The sequence below is a fragment of the Leptonotus elevatus genome, chromosome 19 (genome assembly GCF_054856555.1).
Source record: "Leptonotus elevatus isolate MCC_2025b chromosome 19, RoL_Lele_1.0, whole genome shotgun sequence".
In the NCBI taxonomy this organism is placed as follows: Eukaryota; Metazoa; Chordata; class Actinopteri; order Syngnathiformes; family Syngnathidae; genus Leptonotus; species Leptonotus elevatus.
Window position 1 is genome coordinate 12,957,170 of NC_141257.1, and position 22,688 is coordinate 12,979,857.

Consider the following 22,688-nt stretch of genomic DNA (forward strand, 5'->3'; position numbering starts at 1 on the left):
TAATGAACTTAATAGTCAAAGTTGCCTCATTCATTTGTGTTGTAATTGTTGGAAAGAACTAGGCACCGTGTCCTAGCTAGTAGTTTTAAAGTGTGATGTTGTTGTTATGAGTAGCACTACCATTAGCATTTATCGCTCTGCTAATTTCAATCTCAGCTTGTGGTAAATCCATTACTGTGCGATTAAATGGCTTTGCAAGCTCTTTAAATTGTTTCTTTGGGTGGTGTGCTGTGTATATGGGGACGTTGGGATGTTTTAGGAGAGAGTGTGGACTTGTGTGAAGTTATTAACTAAATATCTGTGTAGTGTTTTTAACGATAAGACAAGGTGTAGTGTGTGTAATGACTAAGCTGAGTAACGGTCTGTTTTACTAAATGTTTGCATACAAACCACGACCCATGGCCAACATCATTACACTAAATAGACGTAATTTCCGCGTGTAACTTTCTGTGGTCAATGAAATAAAAACATGTTAGACAAAAAACAGAAAATAATGTGAGAACGCAGCGGAGAAATCAATGTACAAGTTAGGCAAGCTTAGTGAGTGGCAACGTAAGATGGCCGCCACGCATACAAGTAGTTCAGACCAAGAATCCTTGCGAATAGAGCATGCACAGAACACAAAATGAAGGTTCTGTTCTGTTTAAAAGGAACCCCGACTGTATTGACAAGATTGCTCTATAGTATTTATTCATTTTTCAAAAATAATTTCTAGTTTAATACATTTTGTAGAAACTTTATTTGGACGTATGCCTCCATTTGTATTTACGTCGCAACGCATTCAGTGCGTAGTGACGTAGAATACAGACTGGCTCTCTGCCGAGCAATGTGAAACTCCTATAAAGAAAGCCAGATAAGTTTCGTAGCGTTCCTAAAGAAACAACACAAGACCGTGAGAGTCACGCTCCCCCACGCCGTGCTCTCGTCATTCACCAGACGCATTCAATCTTTCAACTCTGCACTTGTCTATACATAGTTCATAAAAGTGCACTATAACAACTGGTGTTGGCCTCTCCCATAGTAGTTTTTCAGACGTGCAGTCAATTAGTTATACCAGTTGCCAACAGCGGGTGCAATCTGATCTATTTGAGATCTGGCCCTACGTTTCTACCTATGAAACAGAAATGTGATTGTATGCTTCTACCTCATTTGCCAGACTGATATCTATTTGTCGCGGATGGTTGGTGCAGCAGCAGTCGTGGTAAGATTGTTATGGCTTTGGGAAAAGGGTGACGCTTTGCCGGCGTCCCAGAGCAGAGACGCGCTTAGATTGGAGATTTTGAGATCCCAAAAGTGCTGAGATAGGAATGACGCATCTGTGCGTGCCTGCAAACAATGTTGTTCATCTCTTTGACTCGTTTTCCGTGGGCTTTTGATACATGATTTTGTACCTTTTGTGTTGTCACACCCACCTCATTTCACATTTCAACACATTTGTCTGGAACTGAACTGAAGGTTTTGTAACAACATTCTCCAAGTGTTGCTCATCGATGACGAAGTAAACTCTGCTCCGTCGCACAAAAATACATTTGCTCAATACAAAAGTGAATCATGCGAAAAACCGTTTGTCTTTTTCCATTGATGCATGACATTATGTATGCCCTTTGCACATTTGGAGGAGACTGCTCTTTCTCCTGCCTTATTTCCACTTAATGCCATGTGCAAACTCAGATAGGAGGAATGGTGAAGATTGGATTTATTTAGTTTTCTTCCTGATAACCTTTTTATGGTTTTATGTAAAATCGCTTCTCGTCCTTACCTGTGAGAAATTTCTCACCTATATTATGCAAGAGTTTACCTTCAGTGTCCTTGCTCCATCTCTAAAAAGAACCAGCAAAGGAAACCCGCAAAATACTCTAGAGAAAGATGCAATAAAAAGAGATTCTTGCTGGAAGATTCTATGATGAATCGGCACGTATGGGCCGATAATCGGCGCCGATATTCAGCATTTTGACGAATATCAGAATCTGCCATTTCGAAGAATCATACGGCCGATAATAGATCCATTTAAAAAAGTGTTCGGGGGGGTATTTATGGGAACTAATTATTTAAATTTTCAGAGATGCTGCTGACAATGGGAACTCTATGCACCTTCTGTTTTTGTTTGAAATTAAAACTATGATAAGTAACATTTTAATATTTAAGATATTTTGAAATTTTTGAAAACTTTATTTACTGTAGTAAACAAAAGGGAGCTATTTGCTTAAGTTTTTATTGAACTTTTAAAGACATGCTACTGCACCTGGGAGGTCCCTGAACTTTTTGTGAGATTTTTAAAACAAACATGCCTATTGACTACGATTTTTTTTAAACTGCATTATTTTACGAACCCTAAAAGGTGTTCAATAAACATATGCTTAAAAAATAAAAATAAGAGCTGGAGTTATTTTTTCAAATTTTGATGCCAATATTTTCCCGTTTAGTGAAAATGAATATCGGCTCCAAATATCGGTTATCGGAGTCCTTGACTACTAATAATCGGTATTGGTATCGGCCCTGAAAAAAACATACAAGTCTATCTCTAATTTTTAGTTGAGCTGGTGACTGCGACCGAGATCTGCCTTATCATGTTCAGTCTTGCTTTTGATAAGCATATCACTTCTCTGGAGCGCTAGCCTTTGAAAGATTTTACTTTAATTATCTAAGTCATTAAATCTGCTTTATTCATAATTGACTCTTTTTGGCAAGAACAGATTCATAATTTTAGCGATTGACATTGGTATTAAGTAATTTGACAACTGCAAACATGATTGTGCTGCTCTTTTATGCAACTGAGGCATCTGATTACATCCAATGTTGTGTTATTTGACTACTGAAAAAAGGAATGAACTAAAACATAGTCTTTAAAAAAACAGCAATCACGTTCATGTTATACTTTTTTCCCGCGGATGCTGCTAGCAAGTCGTAGTAGCGTAAATAGGTCAAATACTCCATCGCGGCATGTTCACGGGTGTGTGGAAATGAACTTTGCTGTGCCACTTTTGGATGCGTTGGGGCACTTTGACAGGTTTTACTGGAGAAAAAGTTGGAATCTCGTCACAGTTGTTGGCTACGCTTTGAACAACGTCTCTTAAATTTGTGTCCTCATGACAATAATATGACATGCTTTGGCTGAGAAAAAAAAAACACTGGCTCTCCTTAACATAATGGGTTGTGAGAAATTCCCCGCAGCAATGGAGGCTTTGACAACCACTTGTGTGCAATTATTGTAGCGGTCTTGTTAAAATATAATGTATGGTAAAATTTAATGTCCCTGAGGTTGCTTCAGACTTCGAACAGCCGTCATACAGAATGCTATTTAATCTCATAAAGCCTTGGTTGAGTCGGTGTCAGACAAAATAATTCTGCATATGCTTTACATGGCAATTTTTGAGGATTTGTGTTGTACAATCTTGGCAACAAAGACCAGCTTCAACAAGGATTGCCAAGAGAACATCATAAGAGTGAAGTTAAGAAAATTGACTGTACAGTTATTGAATGTTCATATGACTGTTGGACTCATTTCAGGCTTGTCAGATCATCTTCTTCCAGTGAAAGCTGAGTTTCACTTCACTTTATCTGCGTAAAGGGTTTTGTTGTCTTTCTCATTTTGGGAGTTTCTGGGACAGATGAAGGCACACACAATTAAAAGAAGCACATTGCTTTGTTTGGTCATGTTATTTTCAGCATTAGCATTAGCACAGAGTTCACAGACAACAGAAACTTGAATCTTGTTGATTAGGATTCACTCCCAGCCATTTTCACTGAAGCAACCCCCTTCGCTCCCGTCTGTTTTACTGGATTATGGCTGATTTTGCAAGGCGCACAGGATATTGTGTTCTGTTGCTATAAAAACATGGAACCTACCAAAAGAAAGATTAGAGTCTCTTCTTTCGTCAGGAAAAAAAGCTTATTTGTATTGGTTTACATTTTGCAAAAATTAGCTTTAGAACATAGCTAAGTTAGCGACCTCTTTAGGTCAGAGGCTGCATCAAAGCCTTCTGTATGCATAAAAAAACATATAAATACATCTTTAGTACCATGATAAAATTTAAAATAGAAAGTATTTATATGTTTTTTGGAGCAAATGAGTTAATAGTCAGCAACTATTTGATTGTGTGTGACCGACTAGAACTTAAAAGTGTGTGCACGTGGTCAAGTTGTCTTAAGTTATGTCTGTAAAGTATGCGTTAGCTTTGAGTTTCTGTCGTTTAGTGAGTGCCTTGCTTTTTGAAGTTGCACAATGTGAATGGAACTTCATCTTTTCAGTATTTTTTAACCTTAAATGTCATCATGCCAATATATGAAATTCAAATTCAAAATTCAAATCCACAAACTCATCATTCAACTGAAGGAAGTGGTAGCTTTTTGCTATTGTGAAGACACTTTTCTGGCAACCTTGTCTGCCTTTCTAACCACTTAGGGACAAAAAACTTGTGAGAATTCATCCCCTCTTTTTGAGTCTGCACTCATTTCTTGTCTTTAAGCCCACCAACAAATGAAACGGCCGCTTTTTAATCTCACAGACGTGTAATGATTTTAGGCTCGTCTGCCTCCCAGACAGCAAGTGGCGGCATTTAATTGAGGCTTCCAAATGAATGAGAGAATATTTTACACACCGCACCGTGCACCTTGAATATGTTGCTTTTTGTTATATATATATATATATTTTGGTTCTCCTGCATTCTCTTATAATGAAGCTAAAAATGGGAATCTTGCTGAATCTGTCAGAAGAGATTTTCATGGAGACCTCCCAATAGCAGAGGTGGCACATCCAGGTCCAGAAAGTAAAGTAAAAACGCTGCCAAAGTTTGGCTTTAGCATCAAGTGCTAGCTAACTAGCTCCCTAGCTAGCTCCCATGATGCTCGTTTACCTGCTAGGGCACTAGCTAGCTAGCACCAGGGGCTAAAGCCAAACTGTGACAGGGTATTTACTTTTGGACTTGGATTTGCCACCTCTGCCCAATAGATGAGGGTTCTTCCTTCTATAAATGATGTACATGTAACAACAAGCACTGTTATTTCTTACTTTAAAAAAAAATTCTGCCACTTGGTCATCTCTGCTAGAGTTTTGTCTCTCACCAGAAAAATTATTTCTCGGAATTATTCCATTATATGCGTCCCTGAAATAGGCATTACCTCAGGCAATGGTGTCTTTTATTCAAGTGCTACTCTGAATCTTGGCCAGAGGGCTGATATTCCAGCAAAGTCAAGTTGTTTATGAGCTTAGAAGCGTGATTCATGTTTAAGAGCATTACTTAGCATGTTAAGTGGCTTGGAAAAGAGCCCTCAATGTACGGGTATCATCTCTTTTGAGTCTTTTGAATGACCTTGTGGCTGTAAAGTGTTCTAAAGGTTTCTACATGACCAGAGGAAGCGTTTTCCTTTTTGGCGACACCTTTCTCAACTCTTTCTCTCTGCTTGACCTGGCTATCTTTTCTCAGCTTGCAACGTCAGCTTTTTCTCTCTTTTTGCATGTCTATTTGCCCTTTTGCTTGACTATCCCACGATGTTTTAAAGCCACATCTCCCACAAGCCCCGGGGCCACAGCTGTAGCTACTCCACGTCTCTCCCTGACCTCCCGGCGTTGCGCTGCTGAACAGCTGTTCCCTTTACACACAGACACGCAAAGACACACACATGCACCAGCCAAGCGCTCAGAGGGAGGCCTGCAGGGTTCATTACCGCAAACGCACACGAGCATATGCGTTCTGACACGAACATGAAATTTCACCACTCATCTCTCACGAAAAGAGATGCTCGTTATCTCGCATGTTATTGTAACCCCGACACGGACTCGTGCGATGACATCACCCTGGTTGCACCTTGACCCAGACACACAGCCGGACACCCCCAGCCACCCAGACTCGGAGCCTCCTGCTGAAAAGTCGAGACCTCCCTTTTGTTCTTCATGGTGGGGACCAGGGCGACCTTTGACCTATGTGATTCGACCCCGTACGGCTTTGGAGCCTCAGCTCCGTCATTTGAGAACACGTTAGGCCGTCAGTTGTGTGTCATATGACTCAACGTGCAGCAGTGGTAGCCGCCAGTGCTATTTGTGGCAGTGACATCATTGCACACAAAGGAATGTAGATGGTCACAAACATATGACCATTAAGTTAATGTAGTTAAAATAGATGTATGGATGGGAGGGTGGGTTGATGGATTTGGGAAGGTAGGTAGGTAGGTAGAGAGATTTTTCCATTTAATGTGCCGTGCACTCTAATTACATTAACATTTACTAATTTACTAATAGTATCTACTTTTTGTCTTTGAAGACAAAAAGTAGCTGACCAGCAGCGTACATAAACAACATATTCAAAGCAAGGATACTGACTGAAACAGAACTGAATTACTAAGAAATAATGTTCCCTTTATGCGGTTAATCTCATCAGTTGGTCCCGACAAATGAGGCTGCTGATTTGATCCATTTACGTGCCAATCATGGTTAAAAACCTTAAATATGCATCATTAAGGAATTAAATGGTGCTATCCCTTTAAAAATAATGATTGCTGCATTGATTGCCATGACAGATCTAGTGAAATCCACATCCCTGGTTAACACGCATAACAAAATCTTGGTGTATATTATACACAATTCCTAATGGTGATCGCCAGCCAACTTTCCTATCAAAAACATTTCTTGCAATAGCAATCATTATAATGGTCAAAATTTGCTATATATATATACACACACACGCGCACACACACACACATCCTCACCATATTAAATTTCAAAACGCAGCCGTCCTGCCAGCAGCGACTCTCCTCACATACACACTCAAGCGAACATGACAGGTCACAGTTCAGCGCTGACAACAGCTACATGAAAGTGCCCTGCACACAAATAAGGCCGACAAATACAGACACACACAAAGAGACCGACACCGGCCTGGGAGTGTTGGCTGAATTTAAATGTAGACCTCCAGCTGACATCTATTTATGATTTATGAGAGGGTCCAGGTTAAGTTTTGGCCTTCTCAATACATCCAGTGTGGGAAGTTTGAAGAGCCCATCAATATTTGACGTGCCTCTTGAATATGTTTGCATAATTGATGCAAAAATCTAAATTGAATCATAATTGCATCATAGAAGACATTCTGTTCTCTTTCTTTCTCATTATTTTTCCTGTCCTTTTGTATCCCTCTCCCCATGATACTTGTCTCTCATACCCCATCCTTGTCATTTTGGCTCCCTCACACACCCATTTCCAAGCACACACCCCTTTTCACACACATGCTCCCAGACGGGTGCCGACAGACAATCAGTGTGATCTCTTGGTATGACTGACACATGGTACTGATGAACCCACTGGGTACTCTATTGCTTTGCTTGCCTCTCTGCCTCTGATTGACAGCTGTACTTCCTCCTTCCTCTCCATGCTCTCTGTTGCACACACATATTACTTGACATATTACTCTTTGTGTCAAACTGTTGTCGAAGTCACCGTGAGAAGTATGTGCACAGTCAAAATTGAGTATTTTATTTATTCATTGTGTATGTGTATTTTATTCTGTTATTAAAGTCTGGCTAAGTTAAGCCTGTATCCCACTGATCTGCGAACGTTTGTGAGTGTTTGCAAATGTAGTGGGTATTGATTTTTTTGTCAGCATTTGTTCAAGGCCTCAAAGACATTTGCCAGACGTTCGCCAACAGTTTTAATAGTCATCCACAGTTTTTCTTGTCACAAGGAAACTTCGAACAAGAAAAACCATTAAACCTGTTGGCCAATGTCTGGTGCACAGTAAATTTTGTAGAGTAAATTTGACTCTATTTAGACTAGACTAGACTACACTTGGAAGAGAGTAAAAAAAAAAAAAAAGAAGAAAAGTCACTCAAGGGTTGAGGAACGAACTCACGACTTGGGAGGCAGCCGATCTATTCCCTGAGCCACGCAGCTCCTGCTGTTTTTTTTTTTTTTATATAACTCGTGTCAGCTGGAATCTTTTTAACTCCTAAACCTAACTCTTGGAAATAAGCAAACAGTAGGAGGGGCTCCCAAGCTGAAGGTTGTGAGTTTGTTCCTCAACCCTTGAGTGACTTTTATTTTATTTACCACCCCCCCCCAAAAAAAATTGTTTTACTCTCTTCCAAGTGTTAATATTAGCCTACTCCAAAACTGAGTCTATTTGGTCCCACTCCAAATAGTCAAATTTACTCCTTAGAATTTACTGCGTGAACGTTTGTGACCTTGAACGAAAGCTGAAGAGAAATCAACATTCGCTACCTTCGCAAACACTCGCAAATGTTCGACTACCAGTGGAATACAGGCTTTATCCCAGTTTTTCAAGGTATCCATAACGAGCCTTGAGGGAAGCAGCTGCTGAGTCTTGGAGACTCAACGACGCACTACAAATCGACCAACGGTCTATCACTAATTTGCCCTTCCATTATAGACTAGGGACAGGCTGATTATCGGGTGGGCCGATTATCGGCGCCGATATTTAGCAGTTTGACAAATATTGTCATCAGCTTTTTTATAGAATCATACGGCCGATAATAGCGCAATATAAATTTGTGTTAAACTTGAGGGATTTATTTAACTTTTTAGTTTACTTTCTAAAAAATGCTGCTGACCCTGGGAACTCTGCACCTTATTTTTTGTTTAAAATTAAAGCTAAGTGAAATTTTAAAACTTCAAATATTTTGAAATTTTGTAAACTAGAAAACAATATGCACTTGTTTAAGCTTTTATTTAACTTTTTAGAACGTGCAAATGACCCTAGGAGGTGTTATGACCGTGTTTTGAGTTGGGTCATTGAGTTAGTGTGTTATGATATTGATGTCAGTTGCTATGCAGCTATGTCCCTGATGATGATGATGATGATGATGATGATGATGATGCTGATGCATAAGCCACTCTTAATTTGTCTAGTCATATGATTTGCTGTTACTATGTCCCTTATGATGATAATGTGACAATCTGGTCAATTTGCTATGCATCTATATTAGTCACTCTTAGTTTGTCTCGTCACTGTTATTTTATCATGTAGACCTTTATTCTGTCATATTTCTCTAGCGAGAGTTACTGAATGACACTTTTGTCAGTATGTCGAGGTCTCTTAGCCGATGTTTCTCTAATCACGTCAAACAGTCCTATCCCTTCTCCTCCATGCAAGCTGTACTTCCATGTGTTTGAGGTTGCTTCCATACATCCAACGAGGTTTCTTAGTCAAGGCTTCTCTGGGAAGTATTTTCTTCGTGTGTTCTACAGAGCTCAACAAAATGGCTACCAACTTTCTCAATGGTTGTAGCTTCTGTCCGCTGAAGAGTTAAGTACTGTGGCTTCCTCGGACAGTCCGAAAATATGCTTGTTGGATTATCTGGGGATTCTTCCTCTTCTTTCCTTGTGTGTCAGCATTATGTTGGGTCTTTCAGTGAAGTTGAGGTAGGCCTACATTGATTTGCCATGGCTGGGTCTGAGTAGGCACTCCAACTTCAAGTGGCATCGAAATGCACATTTCGTAGTCCGACAGCAGGAACCTCCCACTTGGCTTTTTTTTTTTTTTTATGTATCCCGACATGTTCTACACGGGCACTAACTGAAAACTTGCTTCTCGATGTTAGCCATCTGATTGACAGGTAATTTGCTCCAGTGATCCAACACTGGTTAAAAAGCTGATTAACAGGGACAGGTTGCTTCCTACTCATATAAAATAGTCTTGTCGTATTACAGATGTTAAATTCCAGCAATGTAGCATTACAAAGAGGAAATGTCGACCAATTAAAGGCCACGAGATCTCAGGGTTTCTCTTTCTGTCCATGCGGAGGGACCCAGCTGGCTCGAGGACACGATTAAATTTTGATTTGAAGAGTCTTCAGAGGGAATACATTAGAATGTGTTAGCAGACAGGAAGTTAAAGGAGATTAAAGTTGCTGCTCACCTATTGGCACAGACCCCAACCATTGTTTGCCTCCAGATGGGGCTTCTGCAATGGTCATTTGTACTATGGGTGTGGGTACGACACTATCTGATGTTAAACTCGTGGCAGTGTGTGTTACGGCATGTTGGACAAGACAGTGTAATATTTAGGTTGAGATTAAGATCAAATTGATTTTCACAGGCAGAGGTGGCAAATCCAGGTCCAGAAAGTAAAAACCCTGCCACAGTTTGGTTTTAGTCCCAGGTGCTAGCTAGCTAGCTCCCATGGTGCTCATTTACAGGTTGGGAGCTAGCTTGCATCAGGGGCTAACGCAGGTCCAGTAAGTAAAAACCCTGCCAAAGTTTGGCTTTGGCCCCAGGTGCTAGTTAGCTAGCTCACATGGTGCTCTTTCACCTGCTAGGGAGCTAGCTAGCTAGCTAGCATCAGGGGCTAAAGCCAAACTGGCAGGGTTTTCACTTTCTGGACCCGGATTTGCCACCTCTGTTCACAGGTATGTGTGTGCTTTAGATGAAAGCACTCAGGGAGTACGTCAGCCTCCTTGTTGTCAGTGGCTCTTATGACAAAATGTGTCAGTGTTTTAAAAGAGGACACCGCAGAACATGCACTGACATGTCTAAATCTGAAAACGCCTCACACTTTTGGAGGCACAGACACACACACAAATGCAGACAACTAACAAGGACGAGGCGTCCCGAGGGCCATCTGGATGTGCGGCATAAGAAGGCACAGCTGGTCCCCAGCGAACATCCACTGAGCCCGGACCCTTTATCTGTGAGATCACACAGCAAGGCGCCAATTACTGATTGAAGTGTGTTTGTGTGCATACACGTGTTTGAGTGTGAACTGATTGTTGATAAAGTGGAGCAGTCATCCAGCTGCAGGCAAAGACAAATTTGCCAAATCTTTCTGGACGCGTATGTGTAGCGCGCCACGTCCTTTGAAACCAACTTCATGTCTGGCCTCCTTGTGTGCAGTTTTGGACTCTTATGCTACGACTGCTGGGAAAGGGGGAATGCATCTACTGTATCCAGCTTGGAGCTTACCAAGTCCAAAGTTTTTTCGTCAAAAGTTAACAAGAGAAACAAAAAAAAACATGGTTGACAGATTTCCAATGTACTCCAGCAGTGGAATATCTGAAGCTCACTCATCACTAAAAGTTTGGCTCTTAACACATGACAAAAAGAGCTTAACCCTCCTTTTATGTTGTGGGTCAAAATTACCCACTTTTAAGTTAACTCATTCACTCCCAGCCATTTTCACTAAAGCAACCCCGTTCGCTCCCGGCTGTTTTACTGGATTTTGACTGTTTTTGCAAGGCCCACAGAATATTGTGTTCTATTGCTATGGAAACAAGTAATCTACCAAAAGAAAGATTAGAGTATCTTCTCAGGAAAAAAAAAGTATAATTGTATCGGTTTACATTTTGCAGAAATTAGCATTAGAATATAGCTAAATTTAATAATTATTCACAAATCTGTTGAAAACAGTGGGGGGGGAAGCTTATTGCAACATGGCCCGGATTGATCTCTTATACTCCGCTGCCACCTGCTGGCCCTTTTTGTAATAACTACCATTGCGTTAAGTGACCTCTTCAGGTCAGAGGCTGCATCAAAGTCTTCTGTATGCTCGAGCATAAATTATTATTATTTTTTAAACACATAAAAACGTTTTTATACGTTATGGGGAACACAAAGTGTGCTTCCATAAAGTGTGCTCCCATAAATTTGAATGGTCAAAAAAAACATTTTCTATAGTCTGTCAATATCGCAGATTTTTACCTGTTGGTCTAGAACTTTAACTGTAGTAAATATTATATATTTATTTGAGATACAGTTTATTTGATTTTTGCTCCGTATCCGAGTAGGTACACCAACTTAAATTGGCGTTGCAATGCATGTTTCTTAGTCGGACATCAGAAAAGTCCCACTTGAGACTTTCTGTAACTCAACATTATGTTCTACACAGACACTAAACGTAACTGAAAACTTGCCTCTTTCCGTTGTCAGTGCTATAAATGTGAAGGGACAAATTGAAAAGATTGCAAGGATGAGAAGGCATCACAGTGAATTAGTGTCATGTCAGGAAGACTTCTTGTTATCAGGCTATTTGTACAATATTCAGGCTCACATCTGAGGTAGATCAGAATCAGGAGTAGTCACCGGCTGGAGGGGGAAAACAGCCTCCCGACTTCAACTGATTTACTTTGTGTAAGTGGATAAGTCGCCTTGTATACGAGTCCGTTTGGGTGTGGGTGGACATGTTTTGTTTTTTTGTTTTGGTTTTTATTTAATCTTACATGGCTGACAGCCACCACCTGCAGCCATACTTACTACCCGGCTCTCCAATACTGCACCATATTTGAAAATCTTTCGCCATCTCATCCAGTGACTTGGACTGCCTGGGACTTTCCAGGAAACGTGTATGTATGTACCTGTACGATAAATGAGATTAATGTAACATGGCTTCATATCATGGCAGCTGAGAGGGGAATTCTCCAAGATACATAGGTCGAGACAAAAATGATAACAAAATGTTCCGTGTTAAGCTGTTGAGTAAAAATGTCCCCTGAAGTGAATGTCAGATCAAGTTCAACTCCTCACATATAAATCCCCATGATGTTACCTTGAGGGATTCATACGAATGTGACCCCCAAAATATATTTTGCTAGTTTATGTTTGATTTGAAAGTCAAAACGTGTGTCTTGTATTCACTCCCATCCATTTTCCCATCCATTTTCATGGAAAAAAAAATTGTATTCTGTTGCTGTTTTACATTCACAAACCTGTTGAAAACACTGGCAAAAAGAGCTTATTGCAACATGGCCTTGGCTGATCTCTTATACTCTGCTTCCGTTTTTTGTAATAACTACCATTGCTTTAAGCTACCTCTTCATGTCAGAAGCTGCATCAAAGCCTTCTGTATGCTCCATCTAAAAAAACACAGAAAAAATATATAAATATGTTTTGGGAGTGCAGGACAACGTTTATACACACTTTGCTTTGCATCTCTATAAGGTTTCAATTCGCAATAAAGCAAATCAAAGACTTCAAATCATATTTGTCCCTCACACTGAGCAGTAGTTAAACTGAGATACATTAAAAACAATATTTTCTAAAGAATTTTGATTGACACTGTCAGAGAGGTATGTTGATCACTGTGATCAGACACAAAGGCAAAACTAAAAGCGTGTACGCTGCCCAAGAGTCAGAACTCTTATTTAAAGCCAATTTTAAAGCTATTTAAGGATGAGCAGTGAAAACACTCCCACTATTTATCAGTGCTGTCATTAATAATCAGCTGCAGACTGTGACTGGGTTTTAATCCAATCTTTGCTGAACTTGAAACTATATACAGTACATATGCATGGAAGCTCCTATGAAATCTGAAGTCTGAGTTTGGCAGATGTCTTGTCATGTGGGCGTAATCACATTTGGCTTGCATATGGAAAGACCTCAGGGTTGTCATGGTCTGATTGCATCAATCTCATTTGGATGGCCAGGCAGAAGTCTTAGTCATGCTTAATGTAACTAGGATAACTAATGGATGTTAATGATGCCAAATTAAAGGTACCACAGAGGTCATTGTAAACATGGAATGCTGGTCATGCAGCAAAATGTGCAGTATGACTTAGCACAAGAGTCAGTTAGCAGAAGTTGACACTGTGATGCTAATATGTCTACAGTGACTCAGCTATTTGTATGCAAACAATTAACCGTAATATGTTGTCAACCTTAAACATTTCTTGACAATAATATGTTACATGTGACCTCACTAGTCTAAACATGACATTCTAATTAATATTACATTTGTGGGATTTGAGTTATGAAGCAAAATCCAGCCGTTTTTATCGATTGCAGGGGGCGGCCATTTTGCCACTTGCTGTTGACTGAAGATGACATCAATGTTGCTCACTGCTCAGGCAAGGACCAATCACAGCTCACCTGTTTTCTGAAGCTGTGCTGTGATTAGTTGTTACTTGAGACTTAAGCACCATTAATGTAATTTTCAGTCAACGGCAAGTGACAAAATGGCTGCCCCTTAAAATGGATAAAAACGGCTAGATTTTGATGCTTAACTCATATTCCACTAACGCAATATTAAATAGGATAAACATATTTAGACTAGAGGGGGCTGCATAGGGGGGGATTTGCTTTACAAACCGATTAAAGTAAAGTAAAGTAAAAAAAAAAAAAAAAGTTAATAAGAAAACCTAACAGAAGACACCCCCCTTCTCCCCTCCTCCTTTTACCTAAAAGCTCACTCAGCCTGCACATCTGTTCCAGTCTCAAGAGAACACACAACAATATGCTTCAACTTCGATAATGAGTATAAGGCTCATTTTTAATTACTGCTGGAATCTGCTTTCTTGGATTGTTTGGGAGTTATTTACAAGACAAATGTGCACATCTGTGGTCAGATGACATCTATATTTATTAACAACCTTTACAAGCTTTGGTTTACAAATACTAAGATAATTGAATACCCTTTTCTTCCAAACATGCACAGACTGAGAGCTTTTCTGTCGAGATTTGTTTAGATTATAAAACCTCAAAATGAGAAAAAAATGTCCAGCACTGTAAAGCGCGCACACACTCGCTCACAAACACTTGAAAACAAATTAGGAATGGAGCGAATGGTCTGGGAGAGGGCGTGATCTGTGCGAACATTCCTAATATGCAACAAATTGGGTCTTTCTTTCCACTCGCCGGGCGCCACATCAACTGGTGGCGGCTTGGAAGCGTCGTGTTTAAGCAACGGGAGGTAATTAAGCATCTGTTGGATACCCGTCCGGCACTAGAAACTTCTCAGCTCGTATCTCAATATGGATGTCGTGTATAAAATAATTTTTGAGATGTGTAATTTTCAAGAAAAGTTAATAATGGTAAGCTTTGATGATCACCACTAGATATGAGGTCCCCAAATGTAATCATCCATCCAGCCATTAAATGGTAAGTTTTGCCAAGACAATATTAACTAATTTGCTCCCAAAAACGTATAAAAACGGTCTATTTTAAATATTGCCATGGTCCCAAAAACGTATTCATACGTATTTTTATGTATTTTTATGCTAGTGCATACAGAAGGCTTTGATGCAGCCTCTGACCTGAAGAGGTCGCTTACAGCAACAAAAAACGACTAGCAGGTGGCAGCCGAGTATAAGAGATCAACCAGGGCCATGTTGCAAAATAGTGTTTGCGAATAATGATGAAACTTAGCTATATTCTAATGCTAATTGCTGCAAAACGGAAACAAATAGAGATATACTTTTTTCCTGATGAAAGAAGAAACTTCTTTCTTTTGGTAGGTTCCATGTTTTTATAACAATAGAACCCAAAATTCTGTGGGCCTTGCAAAAACAGTCAAAATCCAGTAAAACAGCAGCGAGCAAAGGGGGTTGCTTCATTGAAAATGGCTGCGAATAAATGAGTTAACCAGAATGCCATATTTAGATTAGTGGGGCTGCATAGAATTATTGTAAAAAATAATTATTTGGGTTGACTTCCCCTTTAACAGTTAAGAGCGTCTCTTGCAGTTACAGCCAATTAATGCCCTCCATTTTGTATCCGTTGATGCAATTAGCCAACAATCAATCACAGACAATCGACAGAATGGCCGACAGTCAGTGATTCCAACTATCTGCTATGATCCCCATCGCAAGCCGGTGAGGCACAGATCGCTAAATGAGTCATGCTGAACTGAGGATTGCTTTTGTTGACTACGAGTGAATAAAGTGGAAAGGTCAGCTAACACCTCCAGGGGTGAATGGTCGTTTTCTTTCAGCCATCACAAGGCCTCAAGGACAAACAGCAAAAGTGTTGTCACAGCCCCGAAAATGGAGTCCAAGTAAAACAAGGCCGATGTCTTATTTGAACTCAAAATCAGCAGAGTATGGGAGAGGGATGAGGAAAGGAGCCAAGGGAGGCAGGAAGAAAGTAAAGCCAAGGCGGATTTACACAGCAGGGCCCGTCCTATTTTAGGCTTCCACCTGCAGCTTCACCCTGGACCTTAGACATTCAAAAGTCTCAGCCCTTCTGAAAATGTTCTCTTCCGTGTTGTGACATTCGTGAAAATGGTGGGAAGGTGTTTTTTGACAGGTGGATGTCAACATGGAGCTACGCCAGCTTTCGCTTGTTCACTCGGATTGTGCGATGGCCACTGTGTCAAAAGTGTCGCCGCGTGTGCAGAGCAGAACGGTGCGCGTGAAGGTGTAAATGAGGGTGGGTTGTTATCACAAGCTGTCATGTCCCCGCTCTTCATTAGTGCTAAAGAACAGATGAGGCAGTATCCCGTTATTCACGCGAGTACTGCACGACGATGTAGATTGTTGTGCGAGTCCTGTAACCTTCACGTTGTATCGATTCATGTCTAAAGATTTTCTGCTTTTCCTCTCACTTAATCCTTCACCTGAGAAACCCGCTGAGTTCATTATTAAAATCATGTTTGAAAGCGTATTATGGATTCATTATATTTGAATGCAGCTGCAAATTCAGGCTTAATTGTGTCCCCTGTTTACTCCTAATATGTTCATCAACCCTGTGTAGACCAGTGGTTTTCCTCCGAGGGCCGCATACGGAAAAATAGAAAACTGTAAGGTTCATTAAAAAATTGCAAAGCAATTTCATATTGTCTATAAATTGTAGATAAAAAAAAAAAAAGAGTACATTTCATCTTTCTGTTAAAAGGTGATACACACATTTTGGGGTAGTCCGCAGCCCTGTGACCCAGTAGAAGATCCGCACCTGTATTATATTGATCTCTACAATGAGAACTAAACAAAAGAAAATCTGTAGGAAGTTGATATTTTTATGATCATTAATTCGACTTTATAAGAAGCAGAAAGGAGGAAACTAGGGCTGTGCAATTAATCGAAATTCAATTACAATTTTAATGGGCTCTTTGCACAAATCCAGGTGTGCCTAACCGACGACAATGGCCAGACACACCTGTATTAATCAGTTTGTCCAATCATGAAAGACAGGAAATGTGGTGCTGAGTTCAGGAAGTAGTGGATTTGTGCAAAGAGCCCATTATTACATTCCACAATTACAAAATTTGCATAATCGTAAACAAAAATAAAAGATTATTAATACTAATTTTGAGTTGTTTAAATTCATATATTTGCACCTTTTTTTTATTTTAAAATAACTAATTTAATAAATCTTGTTTGGCCCAGACGGAACTTGAATAATTTTACTTCATAGAAATGTATTGGTCTTAATATTTTTATGTTTAAAATTACTTATTTATTACCAAATTAATCGTGATTAATATTTTCTTCATAATCAAGCAACCCTAGAGGAAACCATTTTTGATTGCTAGCTTTATTCACGAAGAAAAACGTTTTTTCTTTTAGTTGTAAATTAGCATATTGTTAGCATAGTAGCTTAACAGTACCAAAGTCTTTTTTTTTACTGTCTCAATGTCAATTAAAAAAAATCCCAATCTGATTACTAAAAATGGTTTTCTTTACATCTGTGTAGATTACATAGAAAAAAAGAAGAAATTATCTAAAATCAAATAGTGATGCGGACAGTGGCAAATGTTATTTAGTGTTTATGCTTTGGGCCGCTAAGAAATAGAAGGTGGGTCGCAAATGGCCCCCGGGCCGTAGTTTGGGCACCCCTGGTGTAGACAGAGGTATTTGGTCTTGTAATCACGTCACGTTGAAATGGAAACTAATACAGTAGGTAGTACTTTTGTTTATATATTGTAGTCAGAGGTGGCAAATCCAGGTCCAGAAAGTGAAAACCCTGCCACAGTTTGGCTTTAAGTTAGTTAGCTAATTAGCATCAGGGGCTAAAGCCAAACTGTAACAGGGTTTTTACTTTCTGGATCTGGATTTTCCACCTCTGACTACAATATATAAACAAAAGTACTCGTACTGTATTAGTTTCCATTTCAACGTGACGTGATTACAAGACCAAATACCTTTGTCTACACCAGGGGTGTCCAAACTGCGGCCCGGGGGCCATTTGCGACCCACCTTCTACTGATTATAGTGTAGCGTTAACAATTGTAGGTTATACAAAATAAAATGCCTATAATAAATAGTATATATTGGTTGTCAAACAGCAAACTGGATTTTGGATGACAATAGTTAAATAAAAATTTGCCGCCAAGTTGCCACATAATTCTACATCGAAGGCCCCTCTTCAAAAACCTGCGGAAAGTGCTTCTCTCGTTAGCTGACTTCCAGAGGCTGCCTTTGCACACTTTGCCTAAGTTTCCATTTTGATTTTTTTTGAAGTTGTGAAGAGTGGAACGCGAGACACCATTCTGAGCAGAGAAGTGGAAAAAAGTTGCAAGACAGATGGCAAGTCGATGGACGCACCCCCGTACTCTGTGGGCGGGCTGCGCTGGGAGCAGATGACCTATCGAGACATCTGTGATCAGCCAGTGTCAGCTTGACACTGGCTGTCTTTTTTTTAAATACACATACATGGTCATTCAAATTTATCCCATCTTTAATATGAACATATTTTGTTTCATTTTTAGAATCTTAAATCATGTCCCTGGTAGACCTTCAGTGAAAATTCCCTTAAAATGTATACACTTGACAGAAGTTCCCATAGGATATTTTTCACTGTACAACCCTGTTTACAATTTTAAAAAGATTTTACAGTCCAAAAATATTGTTGCTTTAAGGGCTCAATATGAACATATGGGCCGGCACACGCCATTTCTCTTTACTTTGCTGTGTTTTCCTTGCATAACTCAGTCCCTCACACACAGTGAGCCAGCTGTGTGGTGGAAGCAGGTGTCACTCTCAGCTCATTACCCCTGGCAGGGCTGATCACCCTGTTTGGTGAGCAATAAGACACACCTCAGTGGAGAGAGGAGAGGCTGAGGGTGGGAAGGAGCGTTCTCCCTGCTTTTGGAGATAGAGGGATTGAGCACTGCGCCGGGAGGTGCAGGCGGAGGTGGAAGTGAGCATGTTGTTGGGAGATATGAGGAGAAGGCAAATGAGTGGAGTGTTGCGAGTGAAATGAACGGAGGTGGAGAGCATTATCCCGAGAGGATGATACATTTCGCTTAGTTACAATTGGGTTGTGCTTTCAAGAACGTATTATGTGCGGTCAAATGGTCTTAGCTGGCTCCTTTTCAGTGCGAGTCAGTGTAATATGATGGTTAGGGGTGTGCCAAAAAAATCAATTCACATAAGAATCGACATTCTCATTTCCTACGGTTCAGGATCAATAGAAAATGTCCACAAATCAATTTTTTTTATACTTTATGTCCCTTGTTTGTGTGTACCTTTAGTAGCGCTGTTCGTGTAGTACATGATTTGGCCACTTGGAGGCAGTGTGGTTCCGCACGTTCACAATAAAGAGTAGAAGAAACAAGTTACAATCAAGTTATGTCAATACAAGGTTGCTGTTTTTTCAGCATAGGAAGTGCATATGCCTGTGAGTAATGTTAAGTTAATTCTCTAAATACATTCTTGCGGTGGTTTTGTATGAATAGCTGTTGTTCTTTTAGTGATAAAAGTGCCGCGACTAGCCGGCTCATTAGCATTAGCGAGTCAATGGCGCTTTCCATAGTCTTGAGCTAGCTAGCTAGTTTGTTTGGATTTAAGTGTGCACTGTGTGTAATTCTCTTCATTTTGTGTATATAGTTTTACAGTTAACCTCAACTGGAGTGTAATAAACAGCTTGAAGCCAGCAACATTGGACTCTTTTTGAGGGAATGTTCGCTATCTGCCAAACGGTACTCAGTCTGTTCAGGGAGGGTAGAATATATACTATAAAAGTTCAAATTTATAGTTAGCTATATAGAGGAGCAGTTGTGGAGTACACATTCATTTTTGTGAAAAGGGACACTTTCCTTACAATTCAAAACTTAATAAATGTGAAATAATAATAATAAAATAAAATTCACACAAACACAGTTTAATATCTCTATTTGTCATTCTGTCTTGCAAAGCAGACTGGAGTAGATCATGATGATTCTTTGCACATCCATCGATTGAAGCAGAAATCACTGTCAAACAAATCGTTTTGAATCAAAAATTGTTTTGAATAAAAAATTGAAAGGAAACGCAGCCCCAAAAATCGGAATCGAATCGTGAGACGGTAAAAAAATTCCCACCCCTAATGGTTGGCATGTCTGCCTCGCAGTTGAGAGATCTTTGACATGGATGTAGTAGCGAACGCTTAAAAGACCACCATTCAAAGTGTTAAGTAAATTAACAATTCTAAGTAGATAAACTAAGTAAATAAATAAACTGTCTTTTAGATGAAGTCATGGTTCATTTGCCTTTGTTTTAGCATAAGTCCAAAACATTTTTGTGTACGAAATTAGATTTTGAGTATTGCAGCACAGATTATTTTTTTGTTTGGTTATTTGTAAAAAATAAAAAATAAAATACATGGACGGGGAGGACCTTGAAAAAATAACTGCATATTAAATGCTATCACATTATTGAGTGGGAAAAAATTATTTTTCAAAATCATTCAGGCCTGCTACCAGTCTAGGGGGTACTCTCGCCCCAAGTCAGCAGATTCTTAGTGCTTTTATTTATTTATTTATTTTCTAATGTTGCTAAATTCCACATTTGACCCCACGTTACTCCTATGTTGTGTCTCTGCAGGTATGACTACAAAGAGATGCTCCACAACTCCACCTTCTGCCTGGTACCCCGAGGCAGAAGGCTGGGCTCCTTTCGCTTTCTAGAAGCCCTGCAGGTAAAAAAAACAAAACTCTCGCACGCACTCGCACTGCACATTAACACACGGGATAAAGCATGCCGCAAATTCATGCCCACAAGCTACATTAATAACAATCTTCCCTTTCAGTTGTTTCATAATTGAGAACACTTGAAAGCTTGGTAATTGTTGCTTCACTTTAATAGATGGGCTAATGGGAAAAAATGTTTTTCCCTGATTAATTACGAATCTAACACTTTTTTTACCGTCTTATAGAGACTCTCACGTTGCAAATGGTTAATGTTATAATTGGGCAATTTTAATAGCGTTCAGATTTTAGGCACCTGAAAAGCAACACCGAAGTGTTTTTAAAACATTTGCTTTTTTAACATACTCTATTAGGGCTGCGTGACATGGCCCAAAAAATATATATATATATATACATTTTCTTAAGTCATTCTGGACGATTACAATTTTAATAAATTTTAATCAAAGTAATTAATTTGTTTAAATATTTTATTTATTCAAAAATAATCATTGTGCAAAAAGTTCAGACAACAATAATGTATACAGATTTTTTTTTTTTTTACGTAAACGTAAAAACTTGTGCACATTTTAAAAATAATTATTTATTAATTAACGTTTTATTTAATTATTATTATTATTAATTTCCACATATATTCCCCTGTGATTTTTATTCTCCACACCTTTTTTTTTGCCATGTAACAACTCCCACATAATACTTTGGATTTACACCGTTCAAATTTCTACTTGCTTAAAAAATTCACCCGTAGTATACATCCTCTGATTTCATATTACTTACAGTATTCACACAATTTAACGTTAAATGTCAACTTTTCCACATTTATTTTCAATGGGACGGACATTGAAATGTTTCTAAGTCCTACTTGCAGTTGGTAAAGTGTGTTGTCCAGTAACCAGAAGGTTGCAGGTTCGAATCCAACCTCCAACTGTACATTGCAAAAATATCCATGGCCATTATGCTACATGATATACATGTATAGCAACTGACTATTATATCAGGAAATGGATTATAATTTCACTGAAATGAATGACTCTGTCTAGTTATTGTTAATATTACAATTAATATCCGTTCGTTCCGTTCCGTCTTCAATTCTGCTTATCCGGGGTCGGGTCGCGGGGGCAGCAGCTTTAGCAGGGAAGCCCAGACTTCCCTCTCCCCAGCCACTTCAGCCAGCTCCTCCGACGGGATCCCAAGGCGTTCCCAGGCCAGCCGAGAGACGTAGTCTCTCCAGCGTGTCCTGGGTCATCCCCGGGGCCCCCCGCCGGTAGGACATGCCCGGAACACCTCCCCAGGGAGGCGTCCAGGAGGCATCCGAACCAGATGCCCGAGCCACCTCAACTGGTTCCTCTCAACGCGGAGGAGTAGCGGCTCGACGCTGAGTACCTCCCGGATGACAGAGCTTCTCACCCTATCTCTAAGGGACAGCCCGGCTACCCTGCGGAGGAAACTCATTTCGGCCGCTTGTATCCGGGATCTTGTTCTTTCGGTCACGACCCAGAGCTCGTGAACATAGGTGAGGGTAGAAATGTAGATCAACCGGTAAATCGAGAGCTTTGCCTTTCGGCTCAGCTCCTTCTTCACCACAACGGACCGATACAGCGTCTGCAGTGATGCAGACGCTGCACCGATCCGCCTGTCGATCTCCCGCTCTAACCTACCCTCACTCGTGAACAAGACCCCAAGATACTTGAACTCCTCCACTTGGGGGACCCACGTTGCCTTTTCGGGCTGTGCCCGGCCGGGCCCTATGGCCCGGCCACCAGACGCTCGCCTTCGAGCCCCACCTCCAGGTACAATTAATGATGACCCCAAATGACCCCAATGATGATACAATTAATCTATATTTTAATTTATAAATAGTGTAATTTATGATAAATGTATAATATTTATATGGACCTCCATTTCACGATTTAGCTCATTTGCAACGATTACATTTTTAAAATGACGATCAATCAAATGAATTTGATTTATTGCTCAGCCCTACACTCTATATGATACAAGGTTGTTTAAACACAGTGTGAGCTGTAAATAATCTAAGAATCGACTCCATTGTTACGGAAGCATAGACCTGCCAATGTGGAGTAAACATTTTTGACTGGCAAGTTTACTTGCAAATACGTTTGAACGTTCTAG

General features: G+C 39.9%; 1 protein-coding gene across 1 annotated transcript in view; it reads left to right on the top strand.

Annotated features, from left to right (window-relative positions):
* ext1b (exostosin glycosyltransferase 1b) overlaps positions 1-22,688 on the top strand; it is a 122,650-nt gene that overhangs the window by 70,063 nt on the left and 29,899 nt on the right. The window contains exon 2 of the mRNA XM_086062135.1: positions 20,455-20,548. Coding sequence (XP_085918261.1) covers positions 20,455-20,548 — 94 coding nt within the window. The remainder of the gene's footprint in view (positions 1-20,454; positions 20,549-22,688) is intronic.